This window comes from Pogona vitticeps, chromosome 2, assembly GCF_051106095.1.
Source record: "Pogona vitticeps strain Pit_001003342236 chromosome 2, PviZW2.1, whole genome shotgun sequence".
Taxonomy (NCBI): domain Eukaryota; kingdom Metazoa; phylum Chordata; class Lepidosauria; order Squamata; family Agamidae; genus Pogona; species Pogona vitticeps.
Genome location: NC_135784.1, coordinates 69118249 through 69129897, shown reverse-complemented (window position 1 = coordinate 69129897; position 11649 = coordinate 69118249). Strand labels below are relative to the sequence as shown.

The 11649-nt window shown below is 41.4% G+C and overlaps 1 protein-coding gene across 2 annotated transcripts in view; it reads right to left on the bottom strand.

The window, feature by feature from the left end:
* SUSD3 (sushi domain containing 3) overlaps positions 1–11649 on the bottom strand; it is a 59084-nt gene that overhangs the window by 3705 nt on the left and 43730 nt on the right. The window contains exons 4-5 of one of the 2 annotated variants that reach the window (XM_072989651.2): positions 8993–9157; positions 1324–1473 (exon numbers count right to left, since the gene is read on the bottom strand). In XM_072989651.2, the coding sequence (XP_072845752.2) occupies positions 1458–1473; positions 8993–9157 (181 nt within the window). In that variant the 3' untranslated portion in view covers positions 1324–1457. Of the gene's footprint in view, positions 1–1323; positions 1474–8992; positions 9158–11649 lie in introns of those variants that run through there. The other variant, XM_072989650.2, reaches the window with a different exon arrangement.

Here is an 11649-nt window from a genome sequence, read left to right as displayed (position 1 = left end):
ACCTCCTCTCAGTTTGAATAGAAGCCATTGATAAACACTCTGAGTAAGATTTTGTAACCAATTATGTATCCGCATAATAGTTGTTCTATCCAAGCCACACCTAGTTAGCTTGCTAATCAGAATATCATGGGGCACTTTGTGAAATGCTTTGCTGAAGTCAAGATATATTATATTTACAGCACTCCCACTGTCTACCAGGTAAATGGCGGGGGAAGACACCCTTATATCCAGACGGTTAAATACTGTTCTCAGAATATGGCTAAATACTGAGTAAATAACACCAAGGATTTGCACTAAATGACCCAATACATTCTAAGTGGATCAAATAAGAAGGACTTGATTCAATATACAGTACTGTACTTAATATAAGTAATTGTCCCCATAGGCCTAAAAGCTGCAGTTTGAGGTGCAGGAAAGGACATATCCCCATACAATTTATTTCCATCATTTATGCATGTAACAATGACATCCACCTCCAATTTTTTACTAGCTTTCTACAGAAACATCTGTCTCTAGGAACAGTGTTTAATTATCAAAAATGCCAGGTTAAACCCTTCACATGCCCCAGGAAATTTAGTTACTCTCCAACTCAGTTTTCTACAGTCACACAGTATGAAGATGCAAATCAAGAGTAAGTTGGATCATCTAGCATGTTCTGAGACTTCCTTCCAAGTAAGTGCCCATAGAATGGATGACAGTCTTAGTTGCTCCTATCCTTTACTTCTGGATACATGAGCTACAAGAAGACTGTCTTTTTTATGCACTAGATCATTTTAAGTATACCTTTAATTTGTGGTTCCTGAGAGAACTACACAGCAGATCTGGTCTAATTTTGCCAGACCCTTTGAGGCAGGACCCCGCTCTCCCTACACTCATCTTTGAGGGGTCTTTACCCAATCCCGACAGTCTCCTGTTCCAGGATCCTGGCTGCCTACAGCTTTGATCTCAGTTGGCATGTGCACATCTATTAATGGAAAGAGTGAAGATACACAAACTTCAAGGCAATCACTTTAATACTCCTGTGCCATATTCCTTGTGAGGAGAGATAATAATGTTAATGGAACTTATAATAAGAAAATTGCATATTATAAGTATGTGTCACAGTTTCCTGACTGATCTTGGAAATGGCTTTGCAAGGGAATGTCATCTGATATAGGGGCAGATGCAAATCTTCTCTTGTTTTTAAAACACGCATCATTTCTGTTGCCAACAATCCTGCTATTATAGAAGCACAATAGCATCTTTATGAAAAGCTCTATATACAATAAAGAATACTTGCAAGAGGATAGAATTACAACAAGCAGAATTACACTGGACTAAATATAACTTCATAAACATGCATTTTTAATTTTTATTTTTTGTTAAAAGGATTTGCAAAGACTTCAACCAGATTCACATGAATAATATCATGGCAGAAAGTGATGATCACTTGCTGTTCCATATCGAATGGGAAGGGTTTAATTGGATTCGTTTCTGAAATCAAAAAGGAGAAACGGTGGCAAATAATGTACACATATATTTGCGTGTGGATGCACCCATGCATGCTCACATACAAATGCATACACAATTTAAAAGCTGGCTGGATAGCTCAGTGAGTTAGAGACCTGACTCTGTAGATAGAATTCCTGCATGGAGAAAGACAGACACCCCCTATGAGTTGTAAGTTGCAGCTGTCGCCTATCTTCTCCAAGCTGGAAAGGGGAAGAAGAAGAAGAAAGCCTGGCAGTTCCCAACCAAAGCATTGGTCAAAAAATCTCCATTTACTGCTTCAGCAGGGGCCCTGCTAACAGCAGGAAGTGTGGTCATGCTTCTTGATGTCATCCAGCTTGGGTGGGTGGTGTGTCCAAACCCCTATCCTTACTCCTTTACTCCCACTTTTCTTTGGAATGGACATCATGTGGCATGGAATGCTCAAGTGGAAGTACCCTAGCAATGCTAGAGTGTACACCACAGTCTTTTGCACGGACATGAAAAAAGGAGGCATGTGTGGCCAGGTACCCTTGTTTTCTCCCAAAATGGTTCAAGTACAGCTGGTGGAGAGACATGAGTATCCTTTCCTTTCTCCTAAGTACAGCAACTGTCAACAATAACATCTGAGCCTCAACTTTGAATCGTTTTTCACCTTGAAAAACAGAAACGTGTCTTTATTATCTTGCTTTATATCCTAAAATATCCTCTCTCGCTTGAATAGAAAACATTCCTCACAATCAAAGAGAATTGGATGGGCCCATCAAAAATGTTTGGTTGCTTTCTAATCGCTTTCCTGCGATCTTGTATGTTTGGGGAATATGTTGTGACATTATCAGTTGGAGTTTCTATTTTGGCAAAAAAAAAAAAAAAAAAACACAACTTATCTCCACTGACAAACCATCACTGTATTGCCACTAGATAAATAAGAAGTCCCCATCTTGAATGAAGCAGAGGGGCCAGAGGAATGGTACATCAGCTGTTAAACTGATGCCTAATGTGATATTTGAAAGGAGTCACAGAAATGTACTTCCATGGCGAGGCCTGTAGGAAGAATTTCTACTACAGTTTCCTGGCCACAGTCATATATCAACACGTCACTCAGCTGGAACAGGGCCTATCTTTTGGGCTGTCATGGGCTTACTTCCAATCCAGCGCTCTATCTGGAAGGCCTCTTATCTTTTTGGGTGATGTAGACCTACTACCCGTTCAGCTCCATATATGGCACTCCCAAAGAACTACACCTCCTGCAAAGACCTAAGCCTCCAAGGAACCACTAGGGACATTTGCATTTTGTATACGAAGTAGGCCAAAGACAGTCTGGAAGGTAGGTTCTGTTCAAGATGAGAGAAATATAAATGTGTGTAGGGGTGTCTCAATGGGCAGGAACTCCCAGAATTCTGTCTGAATAATTCTTGAAGAATTCTGGGATTTAAAGTCCAAACAACAACAACAACAACAACAACAACAACAACATACTTCTAAAGGCTACTGTAATACTAATTGGCTTCAGGAATACCTGTGGCCAAGCTATTGTGGGAGTAGCCACTGAAGGAATCACTTGTACTGTCCTTTTCACAATGCCTTGGCCTCAGGGATCCCCAAAGACAGGATGGGTCATGACATGGAGCAGACATGATAGGGAGATGGACAGGTGGTTAACTGGCCATTTAATGAATAAAGGTGCAAATGGTGATCACCCAGTTGACAGTAATTGGGCCACCACCCCAACTACTCTGCTGTCTTGCTTTCGTCACTGGCCAAATTGGCCAGAGGAGGCTCTTGAGAGTCCCCAGGACTTCAAGGAGAACAAAGCTATCTGTTCTTAAGGAAATCAACTCAGAGTGCTTGCTGGAAGGACAGATCCTGAAGCTGAGGCTCCAATACTTTGGCCATCTCATGAGAAGAGAAGACTCCATGGAAAAGACCCTAATGCTGGGAAAGTGTGAAGGCAAGAGGAGAAGGGGACGACTGAGGATGAGATGGCTGGACATTGTCACTGAAGCAACCAACATGAATTTGACCCAAATCCGGGAGGCAGTGGAAGACAGGAGGGCCTGGTGTGCTCTGGTCCAAGGGGTCATGAAGAGTCGGACACGACTAAACGACTAAACAACAACAAGGACAAAGGCACAAGGGTAGTTAGTAGCAGTAAGATCAGATTTAAAGGGCATTCGAGAACAGAATAACCCTTTGACATTTCAGAAGAGCCATGCTATCTAGCATCTCAGTTCTTCAGAGGCAGTGTATAAAAATATCCTGCAAATACTTTGGTGGGAGCGCACCAATTAGCAACCTTACAAAAAAGGATTTTTCACAGTAATATGTGCCAGCTACAGTTAACGGGCAAGGGAAGTGAGAGCCTCTCACACTCTGTCAAATCCATGAGCTTCTTATCTTTCACCCACCAATTAGTTCAGCTAACCGCTCACATTTTCCTTTTAGCATTTCAGCTAGCAAAAATAGCTACAAACTGAAAATCCTCCTCATTTGCCTTCCCAAAGCGGGGTGACATGCAGTTTTATTTTTTGAAAATAACTAAATTTGTGATTAATCTTGATCTTATTGTATTTATTATGTTATGGTTTGTTTATTTTGTTTGATCATTTATTTTGATACCATCTCCTTTGATACCATTGACCACAGTATCTTCCTGGGGAGGCTCTCCGAGCTGGGAAATGGTGACCTGGCTCTTGCCTGGCTCCGTTCCTTCTTGGAGGACTGTCCCTAGAAAGTGGAGATTGGAGAGAGTTTCTTGGCCCCGTGGAGCCTCAATTGTGGGGTTCCCGAGGGCTCGATTATCTCTCCAATGCTGTTGATTTTATTGTTTTTAAATTTGTAAACTGCCCAGAGTAGACCTTTGGTCTAGATAGGTGGGATAGAAATCCAATAAATAAATGCAGTAAGTATATAAAAATAAATAAAATAAAGCACTTTTTTAGAAAACAAGCTCAGTGGGTTAGAGCACATGGCCACAGGACACATGAGTTTAAATCTACACTGTGCGTTGTTAGGACATGAGCCAGCTGAGAACATTTGGATTATGAGTATGGGTTTACATGACCTGCGTAGCTCCTGGGTGGTGCTAGAAGAAGTGACTGGCAAACCACTTCTGCGTATTTTGTATAGAGAAAACTCTGTGTAGGCTGCAATAAGTTGAAATTAACTTGATAGGATATTATTGATATTATTATTATTATTATTATTATTATTATTATTATTATTATTATTATTATTATTATTATTATTATTATTATTATTATTATTGTTGTTGTTGTTGTTGTTGTTGTTGTTGTTGTTGTTGTTGTTTATTTATTTATTTATTTATTTATTTATTTATTTATTTATTTAAAATACCAGACACACAGTCAATCAAAACTATAAAAACATTGACTGGTATTATATAATAAATACAAATTTTAGCCAAAACCCTAAGTATCTGTTAAATATCAGTGCAGTATGCATGCTGTTCCTAATATTGCTGTTTTTTTTTTTTTTGGTAGCTCTGATGGTGATATTTGTGAGATTTGCCATTGCTTATAATACTGTGTGATGATGATGATGATTCTGCCAGTGAGTTATGCCTTCACTTGAAAAGGGGAGAGGGGTTGGACTACAAAATTCTGGGGATTATATTGTAAAGCAGTGGCATTTGGAAGCTCTGGTTACATTCATGAGCCAAACTAACATTCTCCACTTTTCATCAGCACAAGAAGCTGCTTTATACCAAACCGGGCTGTTTCTCCATCTTGGTCCCTTTCATCAAACTGACAACAACTCTGTCTTAGAGTGGAGTTGGCTGACTTCCAGAGGTGCATGGGCAGCCTGCCCAATCCCAACCTCAGAGGACCAGACGGACCCACTGTTGTGCATCCCGTTTTTTAACAGTCAAAAAGCCCTCTTGTGCCCTCTACTGGCCACGGGGGGGTCTGCAAAGGGTTACACTGTTTTAGACCTGGGAAGGGACCTTTTAATGAAAACTAGTTGTGACTGGATTGGTAGTTATGTCTGGTTTTAAATCTAAAGTTCCTAGCTCCAGGAGGGAACAAAAACAGGGCAAACCTATTCAAGTGCTCTCTTAAAAATTGCCAGGGACTTTTCCCCCATTTTTTAAAAAAATTATACAAATGGGAAGGAAAGCAGGTGGGCACATTTTGCCTATCCTTCTTGTACAGGTAGAAGTTTTTGTCATCACTTCACCTGCTTGCCTTACCCTTTAAAATGAGGACGCCTGGGGGCTGGACCTCAGGGTCTCTGTATACACGTGCTCTTCCAGTCCGTTATGGTTTCAGCTTATAGAAAGTTAATTGAAAAGGCTGCTACAGTATTTCTCCTGAGGAAACGGGACATGGGAAATGGTTCAGTCACCACCAACAGCCATTCCAGCAGGCTGCAGCAGAAAGAGATGAGATGGCAGAAAGGGCCATGATCATAGAATTATAGAATAACGGGGTTGGAAGGGGCCTATAAGGCCATCAAGGCCAATCCCCTGCTCAATACAACTGAAATCTGGCTTTATGTAACTTGAGCCCATTGTTGTGTGCCCTGCACTCTAAGTTGATCAAGAACAAGTCTTACCCGTCTTTTGTACGACAGCCTTTCAAGTATTTGAAAAATGCTATCATATCTTCTTTTCTCAAGGCTAAACATGGCCAACTCTTTCAGTCTTTCTTCATAGGGCTTGGTTTCCAGCCCCCTGATCATCCTCGTTGCCCTCCTTTGAACTACTCAAAATGAGACCTAACCAGTGCTGAATAGAGGAGAACGAACTAGCACTCGTCAGCTCTACAAGTGCTTACTTTCTCCTCTCCCTTCTGTCCCATCCCTTTCTTGTGTTTTGTGTCTTTTTAAAATGTAACTTGTTAGCTGGGAGTGTCTTTTATTGATTCTTTGTAATCTGCTCTGGGAATCTTTCTGCTGAAGAGTGGAATAAAGCTGTGGTAAATAAAATTAATAAATCCCTTTCCTGCAGCACTGCAAATCAAATCCAAACTGCACACTTTCTCTATCTGCTTTAATTGAAGGAACAGAAATCACTCCCAGTCATGATCGCATTAGGCTTGGCCCTGGGGAAAATATATTTCATTACTGGTAGATTTGAACTGCCAGGCATTATCTTCTTGTTTTTGTTAATATTTGCTTTGTCTGCAAGGGAGGAAAATGGAATCATATGGCTTCACAAAATAATGGAAAGAACAGCAGCATCCTGACAATGAGCAAGGAACAGGTCTATCCATTGATCAGGGAGCATGAGGGTGGTCACGCAGAGAGTTCAACATTCAGTGTTGGTACCTTTCTTCTTGTCAAGACAGGAAGCACAGCTCTGCTGGCTGGGAGATTATGGGACTTGCAGCCTGATCCATATGGAGGGCAAATAATTAAGGAAGGCTGGTCCAGAGCACACGGCTCTTTTGCACAATGGTCCAAGCTCTCAGTAGCATGACAAGGGAGTGAAACTAAGAAAAGATTGTTAACAGGAGGACAATAACCTTGTAAACAATGGGCCCCAAGATGACTCTCCATTTGATGCTTCCAAAATATGTGTACATTGTTTAATATACTACATGGCTTCTTCAGCTTCTTCTTCTTCTTTCAGCTCCTCTTCATTACCTTGTGTGAGCAGCCTCATGTGAGAATGGGATAATGAAAAAAATGTATTGCCTCATGTGATTTTGAGATAATGAAAAAAATTGTCTAATTCATATATTCTTCTATTGTACAATAATGGTTACCATACTTTAGACATAGCATGAGAAGCTATCAGGTGACCGTCGTAGTCTGTTGAATAAAAATTTATGCCATAAACAGTAACCTAGCACGTATAAAACTAGTTTTTGTTTTTCATAAGCTTTTGTGTGCGTGCCTAAGCATGCTTTTTTTTTTTTTGATGAATGAAGCGGTCCTGTCTCTAGGCAGAGTATAAAGCTGTTGGCTTTTTTAATTGCTTGAACAGTTTTGAACTGTTTTAAGTTGTCCTTACCAGCAGTTAAAAACTAGATCTTTAAGAGACAAAAGGAAGTGATTAATTCCATCACAATGGAGGTCATTAGGGCCTGACTGGGTGACAAAGATGCAGATGATTAGATTGGGGTGTGTGTGTGTGTGTGTGTGTGTGTGTGTGTGTGTGTGTGTGTGTGTGTGTGTGTGTGTGTGTGTGTGTGTGTGTGTGTGTGTGTGTGTGTGTGTGTGTGTGTGTGTGTGTGTGTGTGTGTGTGTGTGTGTGTGTGTGTGTGTGTGTGTGTGTGTGTAAAAAAACGACACAGGAAGCCATAAGCCATTATCCTAGGTAGCGAGTATTCAACCTTCTGATTTACTCTTGCTCAGAAGTCTCCATTTGGAATCTGTCTCTGAAGTTTCTTTGTTCCTGCATGCTGCCCTTTCATATGTCCCCAGAAAGATTAGGACCACACACACCAGAAAGACCACTGTTAATGACCGTTAATGACCCATGACAAGGGGTGCTGAAGGACTGCAGAAGTGGGATTATCCCTCAACCCTAGTCTTTTGTCCTTTTCAGGAGTTTATTCAGACCAGGGGAAAGTGAAACCAATGTGGAGGATATATCAGGGATCTCCTACCAACCCTCCTCAGACTGAAGAAGCTGCTTGGATAAGTATCAAAATGTTTCAACCTAACAAGAAAGAAGTCCAGTAGCCATGACTCAACTTCCAGATAATCACACCTGGATGACTGAAAATCTTCAGATAGTTTTTTTTGTCAGCTTCGAAATTCATTGGGAAAACTGCCATACAGATCCTCATGCAAGAATTTCTACTATTACTACTTTAGTACTACTAGATAAAGTCAGATTTGTATAAACTTGTGTTTGGCACTTTTGGCTCGATGGATCCAAGGACCAGCTACAGATATTTTGCTGCCAGTGACAGACCAGAAAATGGCATCCCTCACCTCTTTCTTCCTTGCATGAAGGTCTTCCTAGGGCACTTTCCAGACAATTGGCTCTCTCGGCAGTCCAGAATATTAAGCAGCTGGTTTTTCTTTCAGCTATGGCAACTTTTACTACTACATTCCTCTCCCACTCCTGAAAGAACAGAATTAAAGAGACTTGCCCACTGAACAGCCAGCCTACCATATATTGGCCCATCTATAGTTCTAATTGGGGCTGGAGTTTAGATGTGCTTTCTGTAGGAGCACTGCATGAAATTTTTAAAAAATATCTATTCTGAGACGGTATATATTAAATTAAACCAGCAAATCACTATATGTAGGCAAAGCCTGAAGGGACAACACTGGAAATGATGAAAAGGTTTCATTTTGCAACATGGTTTTTTGTACTGAAAACAGAACATTTAGTGATCATTGGAATGACAGGGAGATTTTACCACCCAGCAGGATGGAACCTGCACTTTTAAAGCTTATATTTCCGAGAAGGGGAATAGGTTTGTGTGAAGAGCAGAGTTTTCAGTCACTCACCAGCGTCCCACGTTTTTAAATTACATGTTTCTTTACAGACAGATGGCATTGCAAGAAAAGCAACATAAATACAGTCTTGCAGCTATCTTACCTGCAGAAGCCTTGGTTGTCATATGCCATCTTGCTTCTGGCACCAAGTGCCAGTTTATTCTCGGATGTTTTATTATTGTTGTTATTTCTCCCTTTAAAACCAAAGTAGGCTGCTTGCATGTTTTCTAGCTCTTCAGTTCTCAGCTGGTACCACAGCTGCATATCCCTGCAAACAGAAACACTAGTTTTATCTGCGGCAGATATTTTCTATGTATTTCCACATGTGGTTGACATGAAACACACCTCAGATTTGGAATGGCAGAGTATCTCACACACACACCCAAAGTCAGATATGCAATTTAATCTCCAACCCATCCCACCCCAAGTCTTTTACAGAATGCAGACATCCTATAATGAAAATAGAAGCACTGCAGTGTGAAGGGACCCCTTATATTCAGTGAATTAAAGGTGAGGGAGGAATGATGTATCCCCCATCTCTCCTGCTGAACTTCACACATTCACCTGACTTAGTACAAACTGAAATTTGTGTACATGCAAGTTGTACATAGTTTAGACTTCTTCAATTTGGTCAGAAACTCCATAAAAGCAGAATTTCCAAATGCATGCAAAGAGTCCTTGTGCCTCAGTTTGTACACGTACAGACTCTCTTTACACTTTCAAAGGAGTGTTTGGAAGGTGGAACTAGAGATAGTGTGTCAGGCTTGAAAAGTAGTTTTAAGAGTGAATATAATGAAATGTTGAAGTCTCTCCTATCCCTGAGCAGCCCCAGAGCATCATCCCACCATTGCTCATTCTATCCATCCTTCATAAAAGCAGCAGTACCCTCTCTCTCTGCTTTCCAAGCTTTGCTGCAGAATGCGGACCAATTTCTCTCATCTTTAGGCAGAAGAGCCTGGCTGGACGGGGCCACAGGCCCACTGATCCGAGGGTCATGTTCCCCACAGTGCCAAGTAATTGCGTATGAGAAACATGCAAAGAGGACATTAAGGCAACACCTCTCCCCGGTATTGTTTCATAGCAGTGCATATCCAAAGACTCTGAAGTGAGCCTGCAGTCCTGGCAACTGGTAGCTCCTCGGCATTCTCTAGTGTCTCCCCCCCCCCATTTTATTACCTTTTTAAAAAACGGGTGCCAGGCATCTACCAAAATAATAATTTCACACACACCCAGACTTTTTGAGGCAATTGCCACCTGATTTAAAAAGTGGAGGTGTGGAGGTGCCAAAGTTGGGGGAGGGGTTGCATTTGGGATGGGGGGGGGGCCTGCATGGTATCCATGGCAATTCATTGAGTACTTCATCTCATTATAGTAAATTGGACTGGGCAACAGTTGTGTGCCCTTTCAACACCTCTGTTGTTGCTGTTGTTTATTTCAGAAGGACCTCTTGAACTCTTAGCAGAGGGATGGGAGCAACGTCACTATCTTTTTGCCTTCCTGAGCTGTTTCAGGCCTAAGTGAGAGAGTCCCCCCCCAAAAAAGGGGACATGGACAGAAATCACCTCTGGATGGGGGGAGGGGACACCTTTGGCCTAAAACAGAACAGAAAAGACACGACAAAATTGCCACCAAAGAGGGCAAGAAGGGGCTCTGGGGTCAAATACAAGTACAGTGTATTGGTTAATGCAGGAGATTGGTAGTATGGAGCCACCCGGGGAGTTCCAGTGACTGCTGTTAGCCATAGGCTGTGCTTTCCCTTCCTGTACTATATGCTTACAAAAGCAACTTGTAATTTGAGGGAGTCCAATATAGATTGCAAGATATATAAAGGAGAAAAGACAGGTGTCAAAAGTATTGTGTCACTAATATTTCAGCTGAGAAATAAAGTCTAATCTTCCTGATCTGCTCGCCTGGATAACATTTTTAACACCATCTATCCTGTTACCACTGGCTGTTTCCAGCTGAAAAAACGATCTCAGACCATTTCGTGGCTTCCCTCCCTCTGTGTAGAGATGTTAAAATCTGCTTGTTGAATCAGGGCCCTGTTCTTAAGCAGTGCAATGCCTAAGGTGGAAAATGCAAGGAATGCTCTCCCACTGCAGGGCCCTCACTTGTATTTGGAGAATTTAACATTGTTTAACTGTGCTCTTAGCACTCAAGATTTAATCTTTAACAGAAGGACAGATTTTGTCCTTGAAAATTACCAAGGCAGGAGGGAAAAAAAAATACAAATCTTGTTGCTTCTGTTTAAAAATATGCAGAGGAATTCTCCAGAGTGAAGACAGAGGTAGGGAAACCTGGTGAGGTTCCCATCAGCAGGGCACAAGGAGAAAATATATTTTTTTTGTCCCGTCACTTCATTTCAGGAGCTTTTTAAAAAAAGAAAAACACAATTCTCTGTCCTATGAGTTCTAATAAGACAGAAATACACCACACTAGCTGCAAGCATAGTTCCCCATGTACCCATTCTGGAATGCAGTGGCACATACTTTTGTACCTCCACAGCATTTTCCCAGCTTGCTCCTGGAATGCCACAAGGATCCCTATTGTTTGCTTTCTGGCCAAATCCGGACAGATCTCAGCATCACGTACGCCTTTTTTCTGCAGCCTCATGGAAAAGACCTTCAAATCTGGATCTTCTTCTACAAGAGCAGAATTTCTTTTCTTACCTCATAAAAGGGTACAAAAAAAAGTCCTGTGACCCACAAGATGGACCTAAGGTATCCCTAAGACAACAAGTCATTGGAACCTCTCCTATAG